General features: G+C 41.5%; 1 protein-coding gene across 6 annotated transcripts in view; it reads left to right on the top strand.

Annotated features, from left to right (window-relative positions):
• Positions 1-21,127, top strand: part of ABCA1 (ATP binding cassette subfamily A member 1) — an 89,362-nt gene that overhangs the window by 33,184 nt on the left and 35,051 nt on the right. For 5 of the 6 annotated variants that reach the window (XM_071579937.1, XM_071579935.1, XM_071579938.1 and 2 more), the window contains 3 exons: positions 8,091-8,212; positions 12,144-12,335; positions 19,366-19,452. In XM_071579937.1, the coding sequence (XP_071436038.1) occupies positions 8,091-8,212; positions 12,144-12,335; positions 19,366-19,452 (401 nt within the window). Of the gene's footprint in view, positions 1-7,363; positions 7,414-8,090; positions 8,213-12,143; positions 12,336-19,365; positions 19,453-21,127 lie in introns of those variants that run through there. The other variant, XM_071579940.1, reaches the window with a different exon arrangement.

Here is a 21,127-nt window from a genome sequence, read left to right on the forward strand (position 1 = left end):
TTTGAGGGACATACTACCTCAGTTAGTGTTTAGATGTATTTTTGCTAGACACTGTCAGAAGATTTGTGTGACCACAGACAGTCAGAATTTATTAAGCATAAACTATTGTATTTCAGAAGGTTCTTGTAGTTCCAATCTATTTTAATAACTGCAACTGAGACATAACTGGACTGTTTCTGAGGCTAACTGAGCATACACATGTGCCAGGAGGAGATTTGCTGATGGGACAAAGACAGATCACTGCAAAGACAGCAATATCTGAAGTCTGAGTGCTTGTTCTGACTTGTGCCAACCAGCTCCTTAGGAAAAGTAGTAGCTGCTGCCTACTCACCAAAATGCTACTTCAAAGCAGTAGGGAAAAAAAGGGTGCTGCTACTTGAGACAAAATGTGGACATGAGTGCTTAGTTCCAACAACTTTTGTTACTGCAAAGGCCCAGTTATGTGACAACACAGTCAGCAGCCATCCCCTGTGTTATTACCTGACTCTGTTCACATGTCCACTGCCTAGCAGGGTGGAGAAAAGTGTGCTGTAAAGCCAGAGAACACAAATCAAGAAAATGAAATAGTCCTTTAAGACCATAACTGTCTTGATCTTTCTTTCTTTTTCATGTTACTTCTGCTGCTACCTTAAAGTGTGAAGAATTTTACCAGTGTATCCATAGAAATACTGCAGAAGACCTCTTCAGCAGTTCACACTGTTTTCTTCAGGTAGTTGCACTGACTTGTGACTCTGGTACACAGAACCAGTTTTCTAAAGTATCAGAAGGCACTGTGTCTCTGTGTCTAGTAGTAACGTTCCAATCCTTTGTATAAAACACAGTGGTGCAAATATTCCAACGTGTATTTTCATTTAGCAAGTTATGCCACTACCAAATGGAAGAAATTATTAGTATATTGACAGTACAGAAGAAAGCCAACCTGAAGGATGAATTGAGATTACTAAAGCAGGGTCTGGTGGGAACATCCTGATGTGAACAGCAGTGTAGTGTCATACTTAGGATGTAAGAGACATGATCTCCAGCCAAGCCATTATGTGAATTTGGGCAATCCTTATCTATTAAGCATCTGTTTTTCAGTCTTTCCTGTAGATTGAAAAAGTTCTTAAACTATTTGAAGTGCTGTTGCTCAACAGCCTGTTTTATAGTAGTGAAGAGTTTGAATGGTTGCAAAGGTTGCACTAAACTAGGCAGAGAAAAACGATATTTTCTTTTAGTACTGAAGCTTTAGGATTTTTTCCTTTCCATTTCCACTGGGCTTGAAACTCCAAAGAAAACCCAAATTACTATCTGTAAGGGTAATGTTGCAGTGACCATCTAAATGGAAATATAGGAAGCAATCATGGGAGGTTGAAATAATTTAGGTATATTTTCAGTGGAAGTAAACAGCGTTTCTGGTTAAACTAATTGCACTATAATAATTTGCTTATTGTTGTTAATCTTTAGCATTTTTTGGATTGGTTTGACTCTTTGTTCTGGAGGTGGCTTCTGTTTCAATGTGCTAGATGAGGAGCATTAGGACTTGTTGCTAAATCTGGAAGTGACAGATCTTCTGGAATGCAGGAAAAGCAAGAGCCACTATGGTCTGCTCACTGCAGACTTAATATCTTGTTAAACTTTAGAAATGTTAGATATGAGTCAAGTTCCCTGAATTTGTGACACATGAGAGGAAGGGATATCTGGCAGGATGTGTCTTCACACCCAGAAGAGTGACTTTTGCTTTTCTTGTTAGCCATTCTGTGTAAGGAGCAGCAAATACAAGTACAGGACAATCAGGGTGCCCTCGTCCAGGGAAGTTCTGACTGCCATTTTGCTTAAGGTTCATTATACCCATGCCAGTTTCTTCCAGCTGGATAGCTGGTGCTGTGATAAGGTAGGAGGTTACTGCTGGCTTGGTTCTGCCTGCTTGTTTTGGGGATTCAGGATGGGTCTGATGTAAGTGTCTCCTGTTTACATTTGAACCAGCAGTCTCCCAGATGCATGCTCATATAGCCAGCTTTCAAGAACTCTTCTGCTACTATAATCATTTGATTTAAATGTCCAGCCATACTTTTTCTTGTTACTTGAATTTCCACTCAATTTCAGGTCTCTTGCTCAAGTGCAAGGAATTTTGGACAGAGTCCTCTTCGGTCACAGCTTATTCTTTAAACTTCTGCTTAGTTCCATGCTTTTTTAATAACATAATGCCATTCTTTGTATGCTCACACCAGCGCTCATTATTAGAGCAGTGGTATGGGACTGGATGTGACTATGGTATTTGGATTTTAGTCTGTGTGTGTGGTTTTTGTTTATTTGTTTTAAATGTGTTTTGCTGTTTGAGTTGATGTTTTAAAACATCTAAAAGCTGCTTATTATTTAGGGCATAATATTTCTAGTGCAATGAAAATCCAATCCTAACAGCAAAGCTTTACTTTCTGCCTCTTTACAAGAACTCGTCTCGCCCTGAGCTTAACTTGATCTTTAGAGGACCTTCTCTGCAGCCTGTACTATCCCTAAATGTGTTCTGTTTACCACTCCTGAAAATAATCTTGTTGCAATAATGAAGTATTGCATCTGGTCACATCTGTGATCTGTCATCTCTGTGACTGACAAGCCAGTTCAGAGGCTGAGAAATTTGCAGTTGGTCTTTATTTTGTGAAAATATGCAGGGGAATTTTCAGCCACTTGTAATACTATGTGATTCAGAGCTCTGCTCAGGATTTTCTTCTTGAAGCTTTAGAATGAATATACTTAAGTTGTTTCCTTAAGCCTGTTTCATTTTTTGCACATTGGGTTGCCCTATGATCAGTTTCTGTGGTGAAAAATAAGGGTGAGATTTTAACTCCAGCTTCTCTGTTGCCATAATACTTGACTGTGACAAATACAGGCTTAGCCAAAGGCTAGCAAGTTATACAACTGCAGTGAATATAAAGAAAATAGCATAATTGTTTTCAGCCTTGCATTGTTCCATTGGTAGTGAGTGAAATATCCTGATGATAAATGGTTGTCTGTAGATCAGATACACTGTCCTGCTTTCCTTGTAGCTGGTGAATTAACTTTGAGCATGAAGTCTCTTGTCCCTTTTCCTTCACACCAGTTCTTTGTAGGGAGTCATGATATATGAAGCTGGGAAGGAGATTTGGCTGTTAGTGTTTTCAGTGAACTTGTTACCTTTAAACTGTCTGAAAAGCTGGTATATTGAGGATTATGGGTGCAAACGCTTTGGACAGAAACCCTACAAATTAAAGTTAGACCTGATGAGCTTAGTGCTCTCCTGTGGATAGAGATATGTTGAAATACCATTTGCATGCCTTTTATTTTTGGAAGGCAGTGTTCAGGATATGAAAAACGTAGCCACAATTTCCATGGGGTTTTGTTTTTCAAGCCTACTGTTTAATTTTAAAAGACACTGCAACATTAAGTTTCTGGAGGAAGGTATGGGCCTGCTGTACTTTCAAGTGAAGCAGGACAGAATAGAGAGAAGTTTGAGGAGAAAAGTCTTGTTCTGTAACCTGCCCCTAGAGGATTTTTTGTTCTGCTTGTTTGTGGATCTCCCCTGTATTGCTGGAAATTATCACTGCTTACTATGTGACCTGTATGGTCATACTTGTAGTAAGATCAGCAAATTAAAACTGTTTCCCAGCTATGGTTTGTCTTGCTCTTTGAGCCATCTTTCAAGCTTGTGAAAGTAACTGGGGATGTGTTTCTGGAATGAGAGCTCTAAAAACCTGTGGCTTTTGAACCACAGATGCTTTCTTCACTGCACAGTATGTGCTTCGGTTCTGGTCTGCATGAAACAGACCCCACACAGCACTGACTTGCTATTTTTTTAAATGCACATATTTGGTTTGATGTTCAATTTAATCAATAATATAGCAAGCATGGAGGTTGTTTTTCTCCATGAATTCATGTGAATATCTTGAACTCCATGAGTAGGTTTTGTTTATTGGGGGTTTTTTCTGTTGTCACAAAGTTTTGATTTCTCAAGCAAGGACTGACTGGCCTAACATCGTGCTCAGGAATGAAGGTGCTGAAAAAAATCAGGCTGTCAGAAAAATGTAAATCTTAAAAATATTTATAACAGTGTTACAGTCCTGTAGGACATGCCCTACAGTCTGAAAATCCAAGAATTGTAGTTTGATGCCCAGAATGCAGCTCCCAAGGTTTATTTGAGCTGTGTGGAAATGAAGGACAGCTTTGTGTTTCATGAAGACAGTAGCTGTGAAATGCTGCCACACATGGTTATATAATCCTGACTGGTGACTTCAGGAAGGAAGGAAGGGTTTGTGGTCAAGGCAGAAGACCTTCAGGTCAGAGAGCTCTCAGTTCTGCTGGAAGCTTCCTTATGTGGCTGTATGAAGCATCTTTCTCCCCGTCCAGCATAGGATATGGACTTCTCTTCTGCTTGTTTCATATGAATGGGGACGGTCTCCTGTTGTGTTGCCATAGTGTGCCCAAACTAGAACAAAAGCATTTCATCCCTGCCAGACTTACTGGCATTGGGGGTTATTTGCATGATTTTTAAGCAAAATCTGTATATTCTCTGTTGTTCTGCTGTTGCTCTCTTTGTGTCAGAACTGAAACTGTAAAAGTAGTCTGCCATGAATCTTACCACTGAATAAGAAAGATGGTTCATATCAGATCTGGTGTGTTTGCTCAGTCTGACCTGAAGTTCATCTCCACATTTGTGCCTGGGGTTTGGCTTGCTTGCTGGGACCCTCAGTTTCAGCCAGGAGGCCACATCCTGTGATAGTGGTGAGGAAAGCCTGCGGGGCTGCAGCTCCTTTGATGTTCTGTTGGAGATGAAGGCAAGTGGGAAGCAAAGGCTGCATGTCCATGTTAGAAAGCAGGTGGAGAGTCTGCTCTCTGATGTGCTGCCTGGATGCTGCGTTGTTCTGTGCTTACCGGCTTGCCATGGCTGACTGTAATGATGCTCTTGGCCATTCTCAAGCATCAGAGGAGACACATGAGTTAAAAAATTGTTTGAGCTGACACGATGTGCCTCACATTTTTTGAGTAACTTGATGCCTGAACTTTTATGGCAGGAAAATACTGCAGTAGCAAGCTTGTGGTGGTAAAATGTGCTCCTCCACTCAAAGTGTTTGCATTATTGTGTATGCTTGGTATTAGCCTTCAAAAGACATGCCCGTTTCTTTCGTTTTCTGGTTTTGGAGGAGTTCTTTTAAGTCGTGCTCTTTTATTTCCTTAGGTTGTAGTGGGGGAGCAGTCATCTTAAGAGGGGAATGGCTGTTTTCAAGAGGAAACCTTTATTAACTCGACTTTTTGAGGTATCCTGGGGCGGAATTTAGACATTGCAGTGTTCAGTGGTTTTCTGTGGTTTCATGTGCAAGTCGTTATGCAAGCCTCCATGATTGAGAAGGATTGCATAAGGCACTGACCCACAAGTCCTGGAAGTAGGACCACGTGGAGTAGGGAAGAAAATGCATAGTAAGAAAGACTGGCTGCTTGCTTAGGGCATTGCAGCTGGGACCCTGGTGTTGGGATTTAGTTCCTTGGTCTTGCAGAGCTTTCACGTGTGGTCCTGGGTAGTGAGCATGGGTTTGTGATCAGCAGGCTGGAAGCCAAAACCCACAGTTTTGGTAACTTTGTTCTATTTCCCTAGTGTTTTCCTCCAAATGATGATGAAAATTCCTTCAGATGTTTGTAGGCATATCTTGGATGACAGCTTTGGTTTAAAGCAAATTCTAATGCTGAGCAAGTCTGAAAAGGCTAGGCATGACAAAAAAGGCAGGGGATAAATGCTCTGTTAATGCTGGGTGGGTTATTTACAGCTGTGGAAGATGGCAGGCTCTTTGTTATTACTTCTCATAACGATTATAGACAGGCCAGCAGGAATCTCACTAGTTCAGGTTGCTTTCCTGCAATTGCCTATAGAATATGTCCCTGACCAATTGCCTGTAGAATATGTCCCTGCATAGAATATGTGGCAAAAAAGCCTCAAAACCAGATCTGCAAACAAAACAGCCTAGAAAAACCCAAAAACAGAACAACACTGAGGAAACAGAAAAGTGGGAGAATTATTTCTTGGCTCCCATTTTATTTGAAAAGTAGGTGTGTGGCCCTTTAACAGAAGCTTAAAAAATGTCTTAACCGAAACACATTAAATGAAAAAGCTTACAAACATCTGATTTCTGCATGCCACTGTGCCTTCAGCCAGCCACCCCGTTGTCCGAGTTTCTGCACAGTTGATGATCTCACCAAAAAATAAACAAGCTGCAGAAGTGTTTAGGGAGTTTCACACACTGAGGAATTAGCTATGGAATCGGTGTGGGGGAAGCTGTTCCCCAAGTTGCTGTGAAGAAGTGTGCTTTAGCCTCTGCTAGAAAAAAAAGGACTTTTTTATGTTGTTACAGGAGCCGGCTTTTTTCCCAGCCTTTCCCTGGGCTGGGAGTTGGGGTGATGGTTAATTTTTTCATTCAGTGGGGCGTTTGCGCGTCCTGCTTAAACCCAGCATATTCATGGCACAGGAGGGAGAAAGAGAGAGAAACTTTTGCCCCAGAGTAACCTCCGCGCTGCCTCAGCAGAGGCGTGTGATTTACTTTTTCGTGTGGAACAAAAAGGCAAGGGGGAATTTGTAACTGGATATGTAGATAAGGGAGCAATGACCGTCAGTAACCCCGTGTGCTTCGTGCCGCAAGAGCGTGGTTTCCTCCCCCCCGGCGGCCGCTCTGCCGGCCCCGGAAAAGCATCGGGCTCCCTGGTACAGCTGTTCCTTCTGGAAGCAGTGGGGGGAAGGTCTCCCTGGTACAGCTGTTCCTTCTGGGAGCGATGGCGGGAAGGTACAAGTTCTTGGTTCTCCCGTGTCCTTCTTTCTCTTTAGAGCTCGTTATTTTCCACCATTTGCTCTGGGCTGTGGTGCCCTCTGTTCCTGGAACAGAAAGAACAGTATGACACCTTGCTGGTAGTCTTAGCTCAGTCTGCAAGTCTTCACCCTTACAGCACTTGCTCTCTCACCTCCTCCTGGCATAGCTTATTGCTGCTTATTTACAGAATCACAGAATATTCTGAGTTGAAAGGGACCCACAGGGATCATCAGTCCAGCTTTTAAGTGAGGCCCATATGGAGGATCAAACCCACAATCTTGGTGTTATTAGCACCATCATGAAGGTAGAATTGTTCTCTATGTCTCATGAAGAAAATAACAAAAAAAACAAATAAGGGGAAAAATCCCCTGAAACACAAAACCCTCCACCCAAAACAAACAAACAAAACTACCCCTTGCCCAAGCAACAAAAAATGACCAAACTAAAACCCAAGAAAACAACCTAAACCAGTGTGAGGGTCAGTTTCTTAAGATCCAAGTTTGTGACTTCAATAGTGTGCTTGGATTATAATTTCCAGATGGTTCCCCGCTGCTGTGATGAAGATAGAAATTTGTTTTAAAGCCAGGAGCTGAAATACCAATGGCTTGAGAAGGTAAAGCTTTTGGGAGAGAAAATGGAAAAAATTCTGCAAATGTTTTTTAGTTCCAAGTAGTTAAGATTGTTTTCTAGATTTTTATGCAATTCTGTATCATACCTGTGTATCTGCATATGTCGAACTTAAAAATTTATGATTAAATACATCTCCTGTTAACATAATTGACTGCAGGGTAGTAAATCCCTTGGTGGTCCATGCACCAGCTCAGTCTCATGTTCAGTAACAACACAGGGATTAAATCTAATGCTGGGTTTCAGCCCAAATCAGGGTAGAAGCTTGATGTATCTTGCTTCTGTGTATGTATGCTCAAATTTAGCTGAAATAATGATGTTAAAGGAAGCTGTTTTTAAAGGTGAGTTGTGGGGTTTTGTTGGGATTTGTTGTTTGTTTTTTGTTTTGTTTCTTGTTGTTGTTTCGTTTTGTTTTTGTTTTGGTGGGTTTTTGAGGGCAGGGAATTTTTTTTTTTTTGAGGTCAAGACATCATGGATTGACATTTCTAAAGTTTGTCAAGCTTCAGAGCACTTTGCCAGCACGTCCTCTTTTCCCTTTGTGCCATGGTGTATGTAATTCCCTATCCTCCATTTATCAGCTCTGCTTTCCTGTTCAGAGCTCTCATACGAGTTTCCTTTTGGCTTTGCTGTGACCAGAACATTGCTTGTTTTCTCACTTTCCAGACTTGAAATTTCGGGATTTCCTGGTTGACAATGAGACTTTCTCAGACTTCCTGTATCATAATGTGTCCATGCCATCATCTGCAGTAGAGGAGTTACTGAATGCAGAGGTCAACCTCCAGCAGGTAAGGAGCACTTTCAGCCACTAACATGATGCCTGTCTATTGTTTGTTTAACCATAGTGCCAAGATCTATGTTGCAGAACCCCTCTGTGCTAGATGTACAAAAACAGAGGAAAATGTGTTCCCTGCTTCTCTCTTCTCTCTTGCCCTCAATATATTGTCTTATTTGATTGTAAGTTGTAAAAGGACGCTGGAACACATGTGCAAATGTTTTGATCTGCCTAAGATCTCAGGCTAAACTGAACTTCTTTCCTTTTTTTTTTAATATAAGTAAAATGTTAATTGAGTAGTTTGTGCTGTTCTAATTGCTTTTGGTCACTCAACTTGGACTGGAGCAGGGTTTCTATGTGTTGTTTTGCCTTATATTCAGAAGAGGAAGCAGAATGAGGTGTGCTTCTAGGTTTGTGGCCAGTTCTTCAAGACAGACACATTATATATTATGAATCAAAAGAATCCTGATATAAAATGAAACTCCTGAATGCTCCCATGATTAAAGTGATAAACACAGCCAGTGTTGACTGTGGGCTCGGGCCCCTGTCTTGCGACAGCTGTCTGCTCTTGTCAGGTTCATAACATGTTTTTTGCTAGGCTTGGTGAATTAGTTCACCAGCATCCTTTCTAATGCAGAAGTCAGAACAGACTTCAAAGGAAGACCCATGATTCTCTTGAGGCAGTGCAAGAGATGGTATGCAAAAGAAGGAGGAAATCCATTCTGCTTCCCAGATCCGTATCACATCTTTTCATTGAGGTGGGGTGGATTAGTAGTCCTTTTAGTCTTCATTTCCATGTAGTTACAGATGTTGTCCTGCTTTGCAGACATTGTCTTGTTCTTCAGTAAATTCTACCAAACCATCAGTTTTAGTGGTTTGATAGTTAATCCTACAAGTTAAGGATATGTTGTACTAAAAAATGTAAAGTCAAACAAAAAATTTTGTTTTATTTGAAACTAACTTGCCTGAAATTCAAATTAGATAAAGACAGAATCATGCTATGAATGGTTCTGGAAGGATATTGGATGGCTTCAGCAACAGCAAGCTAGTAATTTTTCCTCAGCTGGTGGAAAGGCAGAAAGATTTTAAAACATTTAAAAAAGCTAGATCTGACCTTACATTTGTGTGACTGCCAGATTGTATCAGTTGGAGAGGGCTAAGCCAGTGGAAGGAGAAAAAAAAGCTTAGCTTTTACCTACATAACATGTCTGAAGGGCAGTGAAGGGGTGGTCAGTCAGGTAGTTCGTCCTTGAGTGCTTTAAGCTGTGTTCTTTTTTATGTAATTCTTGAGCTGTTTTCTTCTAGGCAGTGGGAATGAGACTGTTAAGTCGTAAAAGTCTTTCATGCTCAGGGACGGCAGGAAGAGTTAATCTAAGCAACAAGGCGGTAAGCTGCAGAGCAGTGCCCCACCAGATTTTCTTCAAGCACTTTTCTAACACAGATGGTAACTAGAGATGCAGAGCTCTCTCTTCCTGCAGAATTACTTTATCTGACTCACAAAATGGACCCCTTTGATTTTGCTGGAGATCTGGGTTGGAGAACTGACCTCACTGCTAGGCTGACTTCAGCATTAATAGGCATTAGTTATTAGGTCTGTGTATGGGTGAGTCATAGCTTCATTCAGAAGGTCATACAGAAGGGCCTATCCAGAGTATGCAAACCTCTCACAGCAAATATGGCTGTGTTTTGCAGTCTCTTGGTATCCTGGGGTTGCTCAACAAGGCCAAAGTTATGATATGCAAGCAGGTAAGGAACTGAAGTCACTGAGGAGACGGAACTATTCACTGGTATTACTGTAAGACAGTGCTCCAACATGCCAAGCAGTGTTGTGTATCCAGCATACTGAAAAAAGTGCAAATAGATAAAATCAACCATAACCTTGTCTTGATGGGCATGTTGCTTCATGGGGCAGAGTGGCTCAACATTGTGTTTCTCCAGTAGTGGCAGGTGTGCTCAGAAGGGTGTGGGATTTGGAAGGCACCTGAATGAGCAGTGAGAGGCAGCTATCTAGTCAAGTCTAGTATGCTGCTGTTGTCCAGATGTGGCCGGACAGTTCTTATGTGGCTTGGAGGAAGGAGTTTAATGAACAGTCTCCAAAGGTAATGATGTGACCTGTGAACAAAAACCAATTACTTGTGACTACTTTCAGACATGAGCCTAGCCTTCTGAGAGTCCTTAGGGGACTTAATCTGTCACTTAGGATATATTTTAGCCTATTGAAGATGCCATGAGTTCAGATGAGTGCAAGTGCTTAGAGAACTGGCTGGCTTGATGGGACTCAGTGTTTTAGTTTAGGGTGGATAGGCAGAGCCTTTGTTTTAAGGTATCATGCTGTGGACCTCAGTGTTTGGAAGGGGCAGCTTATCTCCCGAAGAGTTAAAATCTGAGTGAAAACAGTGGACATACTCAGGATGGTGGAAGGGCTGGTCACCTTCACTTTTCATGGGTGTACACTGAGGAACTAAGAGATGCTGGTTTTCTCTATGTGCACCCAGGGAAGCTGGTTTAGACTCACCCAAGGTCTCTGGAGTGCTACTTCAGTGCCCCAAGAATCTCTCCTTTTCAGCATGGCTATAACACTGATAGTAGTATCTCTGCTGGAAAAAAAAAAAAAAAACCAACAACAAAAAAAACCCCAACACCCAAAATTTTTCAAAAATCCAGCCTTTTTGATGAGAGAGATATCTGATATATTCAGCTAAGTGTGCAGCATTGATTATATCCTATTTTTGGCATATGGATACAAACCAGTTTGCACCAGTATTTAATTAAAAAAAATCTTTTCTCTCTCCTGTCAATTCCATTTGCTTTTTTTCTGAACATAATATGCTTTTCCCCCCAGATTGTTGATACCCCTTTGGTTTTAAAAGACAAGAAAATTTTCAGATTTACCAGCACTGTTCAGGAGCTATTAACTCTTCTGGAATGTAATCAATCATCTTGAGTTGTTACTGGAACTTCAGTAATGCACACTCAGTACTATAAAAGAACAAAAAGAAGAAATTAAAGTTACTGTTACCTGTGGATTTTGCAGTAAAATTGTTCCTTCTGTCTAGCCCCAAGGCAATCAAAAATTGTTGCCAGTGGTAGACTAGATTTTCCTTCTCTCCTTTATGAAGTGTGCAGCTTTTTGACATGTACCTGTTTGTTATTCAGCAAATCTATATTCTCTAACTAACCTGATTAAAAGAATCTAGGCTATCAGGTCTGAAAGGGTCTGGTGATAACTCAGAGTGAATTTATCTCTTTCTTTCATTAATAAGGTAGTTAGTTGTGGATTAAGAAACATTATTGGCAAGCAAACCATTACCCTAAGTAAAATACACCTGTAAAGGAAGACTCTAAGATTTTATCTTGCTTGTTGCAGCCAGTAAGATAACTTTTTCACTGATACGTTATCTGCTCAAAAACACTGCAAAATGTTTGTCTCAGCAGTTAGTGAAGAGATATTTCAGAGCTAAGGAAGAAGATGGTTCTGATCCAGAACTGCACAGAAAATGTGGCTGGCAGATATGTCTAAGGAGTTTGGGACATAGGTCTTTTGCCCTTCACATACATTTGACAGACTTATTTCTGGTCATAAGCCTTTTTTTTTTGTCTATGTGGCTCAGTTCCCAGAAGACTGATGATTAGGCAATGCATGTACCGTTGGCTGAGGGAAATGGCTGCCGTGGAGGACAGAATCACTGCTGCTGGGTGCATGTTTGTGGAGAAGTGAAGAGGGACCCACCTCTCCCAGACTTCTCTCCCATATGCTCAGTGGGGAAACATTTTTCTTGGAACTGAGTTATGTATGAGTAAGGGCTGCTCAACCTGTAGAGAAGAATGCCCTCTTACCTCCATCTGGAAATGTTATGAATGATTGCTTTCGTCTAGGCAACAACCTATTTTTTGCTTGGAGTCTTAGATGAAGGGAGACTTACGTGCTTTGTCCACTTCTCTAGGTCATTGTGTCTGGTTATCGAATGCGACTACAAGATCTCTGCAATAACTCAACACTGTCTGAATTTCTTAAAATCCAAAATCAGACAGTGGCCATGGACTCTGAGGCCTTCATTTGCACCTTGTCAAAGGAAAAACTCCAGGCAGCTGAGCAAGCCTTTCGTGCTAACCTGAATCCTTTGAAGCCCCTTCAGGTGAGTTCACTGATGCTACCCATGAGAGTCTGTTGCTGACACAGTAACATTTTCCAGGGCTTTCAGTCTAGGAACACATCCCTATATTTTCAGAGTGAACTGTTCACTGGCAGTAAGAAAGAAGAAAGATGGTCTTTATTACTGGAGTGTGAAGAGCATTGCTTCTGCCTGTCCTTCTTACCCTTGCTGTTGCAGTCTGCTACTTGTGGAGCATAAATGTGTGTGGTCTGCAGTTCAGTTTGTCAGGAGGAAAGTGTTTATGCTGCATAGTAACAAACAGGCTCTTGATTGTCCCTGTGTTTTAGTCTGATGTATCTTGGCTGGAATAAGCCCAGATGTTAGGCCAGCATGTGCTAAGTGCTACACTCTACCCTTAGCATGAGGCTAACCAAGTGCAGAAGTTTCCAGCCACTGACAAGCTACAGCTGTTTAACAGGTTTAATTCATTCAAAGTATAGTCAGGTTTTAAAGTTGTGTTTCAAAAATTGACGAACTGAATGGTTTTGGAGCAAGAATTCATTGAACTTCAAGAAAATATGTTATTTACAGGATGATTGGAAGCTGGGGGAGATTTGATCTGGGAAAATCTAGTCTTGCTCTGCTACAGGTCCACAATATCTGTGAAAATACAGAAGTTTGAGGAATTCAGTGCTGGAAATAACAGTAGAGTGAAGAAGGGACCCCAAAGCCCACTGTATTACCCACTAAAACATTGTTGTCTGCTGTGGGAGAAATAAACACTTTTCACTGTGTGAGTTTTCAGATTTGATGAGCCTTTTCAGACTGAAAGTCATGTACCATTTGGCTGGGTTTGTCCGCAGTCAAAGAGGGTCACTATCAAGTACTGGAATCATGTTACGCTTCTGTGCAATATGTAGTGGTCAGTGGCTTCTCTCCACAACTCGTGTTCTATTTTCCATGTGTCCTCAACTGCATTTTTTCTTTCCTGCTGGAAGAACAAGATAATCATAATTGTTAAAAGATGAGGTAAGAGGATGAAAACTGTCCTCATAACAAAGATGGGCTGTTTGAAGAGGAATGGCTATAAGCAGTTTCTTGTCTTTGGTTATATGTATATGTGCCTATCCATACATATTTTGGTTTTAGCCATTCAAAGGTGCTAGAGAAGTAGCCAGTTCTTGTACCACTCAGAATTGGTTTTCTGGGCCCTATAGAGACTTGGTCTTGCTTTCTCATTTATGGAATTTTCTGCAGGTTAACTGACAGAAGCGGTTTCTGAGTGTCTGTGTCGTTAGGACTGTATTGTTTGTTGGTGAAAAGAAGCAGTCATAAACCACTCTGTGTCCCTTGGCAACAGCAGTATAGATTTAAGACATTAATGTGCAATTGTGGGAAACTTCTAGAAGCTGGCTCATTATCTTGTCTTCAAAAGGAAAAAAGCTGAAGTACAGAAGCCAGCAGTTCGAAACCTGCTGTGCTTTACTGTCTGGTAAAGGTCCACAATTTTCCTCAGAAAAATGTCACAGTGTACCATTTAGCTAAACTGCTGTAATGCATCAGTGAGTGAAATAAAAACTAACTGGCTTCAGTGTGGCCAGGGAAAGTGAATAAATTAACTCTAGGATCGTGACCAACACGTTTGAAACTTCTGTCTTTAAAGTCTAAGAAGTGCCCTGACCTGCAGTAACATTTTTGAACAAAGAGGGAACTTTCCGTTCATGAACAAAGGAGGCTTTTGACACAGCTTATTGAAGGCACTGTGTGTCAGATCTTCACAGCAAGGCATTTAAGTAAGTAAAGTAAGGGCCAAGTCAGATGCAGGTACAACAATTTGGAGGCAGGTTTTTAACTTGTGTAATGAGAGGTGGGCTTTACTGGTTGCAACATTGTGTGATTTGTGGAGAGGCATCATCTTAGTACAAGTATGTTAATACAAGGACTTGCAACTATGTTTAAGAGCTGTGGAAATTCAATGTCAGGGGCTTGAATAGTAAACCAGGAGTTTGTGCCACTCAGATATCTGGGCAGTAAAGTGGCCGTGTTTTCTTGAACTGTCTTAATCCAGAAGACTATGACTGGCATTCACCTCCTTGTTTCTGTCCCTGTGCATTCCTGTTTGTTATTCCCTCTGAAAGATAATGCAGTAAATTACATCACAGAATTGATCCGGATTAAAAGTGACTGACCTGATTGTGTGCTTACACAAACATTTGTGCTGATACATGAAGAGGAGGGTGCAATATTAAGAGCCCAGTGGTAAGGAAGTGAGTGCATGGGCTGCGACCCTCATGATGACAGTTAATTCTGCTCGCTTAAAGTGTATGTGTATTTGAAGCCTCAGAGAAGGTACAAGTATTCTAGGTAACTCTCAAATCTTCAGTCATTATTAGCAAATTATGGACAAATCATTGTTTTAAAACAGAAATTAAAGTGCTTGCATAGTGAAATGCATGCGCTCTAAATGTCACAGCAATATTAAGGAGGTTTTTAAAAAAAAAGCAAGGCAAAAAATTAAACACTTTATGTACCTGCTCATCAGTTCTATCCAGAACAGCTTGAGTGTTGCCTGAAGTGCAGTGGTACAATTAAGACAAAGGAACTTTAAATTTAAATTTCCCACTAGGATTTCTAGCTCTGTCACTGATCTTTTGTATTACTTCAATTTAGCCCTCTCTGTAGGATGAGAAAACAGAGCCAAGCTCATGGAGGCATGGTAGGGAGGTTAAAGGGTGTCTCCTTATTCTTTTTTATGTAAGAACTTATTTGAGGCAGGCTCTTGAGATCAAAACTCAGCAGAATATCTGGGAGTGATCACAGGGTACCAAGGCAGAGGATCAGCTTTCCTCCTTCTCAGAGTGTTCTCCCCACTAGAAGCAACAAATGCTTCAAAACATAAAATTCCGTTTTCCAGGACCCACATCTTAATCTACATTCATTGGCCTTTTGACCAACCATGAGTACTGTCGGACATAGGACATGTTGTACAAGATATACAAGATGCGGACACATCTTCTCTTCTTTAGGTTTACCTTGCACTGGGTGTAGTGAGTGAAACTGAGATAGGAGAAGCCGCAATGAGAACAACAGTGAAGCAGTACATCTGATTGCAAGCACTCAAAATTTCCTTTCCAGCTTTTTCCCACGGCTAGGCCAGCAATTGTCCCATGAAAGAACTACACAGTTTGGGAAAGGTTAGCAAGAGCAATAGCAGTAAGTCCCTACCCATCACAATACAGTCCACTAAGACACCTCGGACTGTCTTCTACCATAGGAATACCTGTTTGTTTCTCCCTAGTTGAGAATATCATTTGGTGGCAGGGGCAGGGGAGGTTAAATGGCAATTCAAATTCATCCCGTGGGACTTCATCTCTGCAGCACCGCCTAAGATGGGCTTTGCCACAATCACTTCCAGTGGTATGGATCTGTAATCAACCATAAATATGTTGTGGCTTGTGTACTGCCGTAGTCCTTGAATAAGTGTGAGTAAGCACATGAAAATCTAATTGTTTTTTTTTCCCTTCGTAATATGGGTGGTATTTTGTCAAATGGTTAGCATGAAATAAGTGTTAGATAATAAATACATTACAGTTGAAAAATGGCTTTTAGGAAAGGTCTCTCAATGTAAATACATGGTGCAACTGTTTTCCGTGTTCTTTGGAGAGTGGTTTCAGGCAAGCATGATAATACCATCCTTTTTAAGCAGTAGTAGTTTGGGACTTCCCCTTCCAGAAAGCAAAAGCACATGATTTCTCTGCACAGGCCAGTAAAAAGTTTCTACTAAGAACAGTATAAAGTTGGAGTAACTATTTCAAAGCAAATGTGGTAGAGTGGTCTTTGTTAAGCAGAAACAATTAGCTCTGTGATACAGACTGAATTTTACCTGAATTTTGTTATGACTTTTCAACACTTAAAACAAATGCATTGTCACGTACATTAAATAATTGGTTTTGTCTGTCCCTAGTAATCCCTAGTGGATTTATGCAAGGCTTATCTTGATTGTGCCATCAACTCCAGTCATCTCAAGTATTTGTCATTATTTTAAATCTTGTAGCATTCACATATAAGCACACGGAGTCCCCTCAGTGCACTCTGCGTCTCAAGAGTATTACAATGTTTGCTGCCCTAAAAGACAAGTCTAGTGACTTACAAGCCACTAACACAGTAATCACACAGGGCAGTTGTGTTCAAAACCTGCTAGAGTTTTTTTCTTTTCAGTATGCCTAGAATAGACAGGCGGTGTTTTTTCAGCACCTCACCAGAAAACAAGTCATTGCCTTACTCAGCACCAAGATTTAGTGCTAACACCTGCTAAAGACAATCTCACAGTAGGACCAATCTTATTGAAGCTACCCAGAATCCAGATGTTTCTTATTAATGTAATGATTTACTTAATGAGCCACTACAAAGTTTTATATTACAGGGAAATTAATGACATGCTCATTTGTTCAAAGAAGACTGGTCTTTGTGACTGATTTTTGTTATTATCTCTGGAGATGACTTGTGAGAGGCTTCCTGAGAGGGAAGAGGTGGTAAAGAAAGCAAAATTTCTTCCATATCAATGAACTTCCCTTGCAAGTTATGGTGAGAAATGATGTGAATTTGTTAGGGAAGAAAGGTACTGTGGTATGAAAGGATAGGTGGGTATTGCTTATGTTTCAGGGTAAGGTTTGCAAGTTCCTTGAATCACGTAAGACTTAGATACTGAGTCAGGACCAAAGCTTGCTAAGCTCAGTGTCACTGAGTGATAGCCCAGCAGTGGACCTTAATGAAAGCATGTGAAAGAATTCAGCCATAGGCCAGGTATGTAATAATGTTTCTTCTATGTAATGTCGTGTTATTCAGTAGCTTGCAACTCACACTTTCTCAGCTGCTGCTGGGATCTCAGTGCTTAATAGCATTTGCTAAGTTTTTTATGTCTAATGAGTTCTTCTATGCCTTTCTCTAACTCACAATACCCTCAGCATGGTATAATAGCTACTGATTTTTTTCCATTTTGACCAAGTTGCTTATGCAGAAGCTCTTTTAGTTTTACTTCAAACAGATCATTTCACTGGAAGTCCTCCAGTCCTGGATCATGAGGCACAGTGAACAATCCTCCCCAGTTTCCATTCTCGGTCCTACTTGTAATTTTACAGACCTCTCTCATAGCCTCTGTTTGTCCTTACAGGTCCCACTGGAAGAACAGTGGGCTATTGTTCTTTCTATGAAAACATTCTTACCTTGAATCATTCTTGTGGCACTTGACTTCCTTCAGAGATGGAGAATTTGAAGTTGCACATAGCACTTTAAAACCAGGATTGGATTGTGGATTTATATTGATGATGATCTGTTTTATCACTGTAATTCTAAGATCTGCCTCTCCAAGTGGCACTAGTGCATTTGGGGTCATACAAGCATATCTTAATGTCTTCTCCCTATGTACTTTACTTTGCAGTACTGAATGTTGTCTGGCATTTTGTAACAGTGTGTCAGCATGAGGTTGTTCACTAATCCTTTGCAACTGGATTTTGACTTTTCACTGTTCTGAACCAATTAGTTTCATCAGAAAATTTTTCTTCATCCACACTGTCCCTGAATCACCTCTGAATGCATTGAACACCATGAATCTGTATAGATTGATGAGGTTTATAGAGCTGAACAAGAACATCTATTGTTATGCATGAACATAGGACCTTCTACCTCATTGCTAAAGTGGTAGAGCAGATATGTAGCTTTGATATTTGCTGAATGAATTTCTTTAATATGTCTTTAAGGTTTAAGCCTGTGGAGATTTTGAATTGCTTTTCTTCTACCCCAATGATGTTTTTATTTACCCAAACTATAAGGACTATGTTTAGTAGAGATCCACAAAGGTTAGAAAGACCCTCCCTGAAATTGCAACTGGCTTTGGAGCAAACAGTAACTGTGCACTCAGAAAAGTTATCTAAGTCTTAAATGTCCCAGCAGAATAGTGCCCATTTCCACCAGCAGACACTGACCAAATCTTTATCTGCCTCCAGCAGATAAACCAGAACAAGTGAAAGCCTCCAGGCTTTGTTTCTAGGAATTACACCAGGAAAGATATGAAAATGGGAAGATTCAGCTGAAAAGCTGTGTACTAGAATCTAGGGCCTTGGCTGTTCATCTGTATGTCACAATGCTGTAACTTTAGGATGCTTTCAAATGCCACAACATGTAGCTACTAATGTAAAATCATAGGAAACTATTTTAATCTTCCTTCCCTTGAAACAAAGATTATGTCCAAATGTTTCCATTCAAGATAATCTGGATATGTGAACAGAAGGGCAAAAGAACCCCACAAACCAAAATACAGACCCACTAGTTACATGTAGAGCAACTGGAAACAAAGAGTTGTCTTCAGAGTAACTCCCTACTAGAGCATGTAGTTTCCTGAAAGCTGTGTGTTCCACTTCTAGAAACCTATCAGTCTTGCTCTTTTGATGATGGTGCATGTCAGCTATTTTCTGGAAGCTAGTTGTTTTAAAATATGCCTTTGGTTTAGATAAAGCACATGAAGGTCTGATGGGAGGACTTGAGTGATGATGATGCTGCTGATGGTGATGATGATGATGATGTGCACTGCAGTAAGGAGTTCTTTGTATCTGAACTGGTATCTGCATAGTCTCACGGAAGACCTGTGCCTACCAGATCATGCTGACAATTACTCCATTGTAGTGACTTTGCATCCCCTTCGTAGCACTGGCTTGAAGTATTTCGGGTCTGTCCATTTGCTATCCTCTAGGCTGTGCTTGTTTTGTGACCTGGAATGCAAGTCATTCTTTGCACTGTAAGTGTATGTGCATGCATTTAACATTTTATTAGTATGGTTTGGGTTATGGCATCTGTGTACCTAAACCTGTGAGGAGGAAAAAGAGTGATCCTATTACATTGCAGGGTGCAGATGCCCAGCATATTTCAAGTTCAAGGTTGCACAGAAGGCCAGCTCTGCCTTCCCCCATCAAGCACATTACTGTATAAACAATTCTTACTACTCTATACAAGAATGTTTACAAAAGTTTATTTTTGTGCTTTGCAGTAACTTCTAGTTTCCTTTTCTGTCTTCCTGCAGAGACGACTTTCTTTCAGTTCTTCCTTGCGGGATCTATCAGAAACTGTGGAAACTTTGAGAGAGAGCATTGGGAAGCTTGTTAAAGAGGTAAGGAGCGCCTTTGTGTCAGGAGAACACATCACCATGGTTGCTGTCAGCCTGCAATAGAGCACAGGAGGCACGGGTTTCCTTAGTGCAACTCTTAAGTCAAATCCTTGGCATCTTTGAAAACTTTGCCCATCCTGCAGCTGTTGTGCCTCTGTCGGTATGGGCAGCACACACTTTGCAACCCCTTGGTATTCCAAGTTACAAACGCCATAGCAGGAATTAAGACATTTTCTGTAGTGTTTTGCCTTCTCAGCAGTGGCGCAATTGTTGGACTTGCAGTACAACTGCTACCTAGCAGCGCCTTGCAAGCTGCATGTGGAGGCTTTTCTCTCTCTCTCCCTCTGTCTGTCTCTCCTCTCTCTCCCTCTGTCTGTCTCTCCTCTCTCTCCCTCTGTCTGTCTCTCCTCTCTCTCCCTCTGTCTGTCTCTCCTCTCTCTCCCTCTGTCTGTCTCTCCTCTCTCTCCCTCTGTCTGTCTCTCCTCTCTCTCCCTCTGTCTGTCTCTCCTCTCTCTCCCTCTGTCTGTCTCTCCTCTCTCTCCCTCTGTCTGTCTCTCCTCTCTCTCCCTCTGTCTGTCTCTCCTCTCTCTCCCTCTGTCTGTCTCTCCTCTCTCTCCCTCTGTCTGTCTCTCCTCTCTCTCCCTCTGTCTGTCTCTCCTCTCTCTCCCTCTGTCTCGTCTCTGTCTTTCCTCCCCGCCCCCTTCAGTCAGGGGATCCCATGCCAGGATTATTATTTGGTTGTATCTAAGAGTTTTTGGGTGCGATGAGGGTATGGCACGTGGAAGAGGTGTTGCGGCTATAGTCTCCTGTTTCTTCTTTGTCTAACTAGCTTTTGGAGGCAGAGATTGTGCTGAGTGTCCCACAAGACTAGAAAACAGTGACATCACAACAGTAAACATAAACAGCGATTTGCAAAGTCAAATTGACGTTCTCAAGTCTTGCAAGTATTTGTTTTTGCAGGTGAAACGACGGATTAGGAAAAAAGCCCTGCGTACTTTAGAGTGAGTCAGAAGTCCGAATCTGAGGAGTGGGTGTTGAGCCAGAATCTTATCCTGTTTTTTTTTTGGCTGGCTCTGACTTTGAAATGCTGCTATTAGTCAAAAACATTCTCTCCCTGGAGCAGAAATCGCAACCATCTAAGCTAAACAATGCCGCCTCCCCATCTAAGCTAAACAATGCCGCCGCCTTCTCCTCCCCTTTGCTAGTCTTTCGTCTTTGCATCAGAGCAAGAGAGCTCAGCGCCCGTGAACGGCAGTAACCTCTCAGAGCGAGCACAAGAGCGGGTCACTTCAGGTTAGCATGCGCCTCACTCCCACGGAGGGGCAGCTGCCGGGAGCCTGCGCCATGCCAGCCAACAATTCCTGGCACGCATCCCTCCCCAGTCCTACAACCTGCCGCTGAGTCCCATTTACATTGAAATTAAAGAGATTCCAGGATCAGCCTCGCTAAAACCATGGCACAGCTTCTTCTGCTAGCAGGGAGGCTGCCCTTCAAAGTTGGATTACAGCTGTTTCCTGTTACGTCACTTCAGCTTGCCTTTTTCCTTGTCTGGGATAAAAATAATTGAAACCATGTGATACTCAGTTTGCTGATGTGGACGAAAATGTCCTACAGTAAAGTGCCTTTTGCTTGGCAGCTGCGTAGGGTAGGACTACCTTTTATTTTGCCCTTTTGCTTT

The sequence above is a fragment of the Pithys albifrons genome, chromosome Z (genome assembly GCF_047495875.1).
Source record: "Pithys albifrons albifrons isolate INPA30051 chromosome Z, PitAlb_v1, whole genome shotgun sequence".
NCBI lineage: Eukaryota > Metazoa > Chordata > Aves > Passeriformes > Thamnophilidae > Pithys > Pithys albifrons.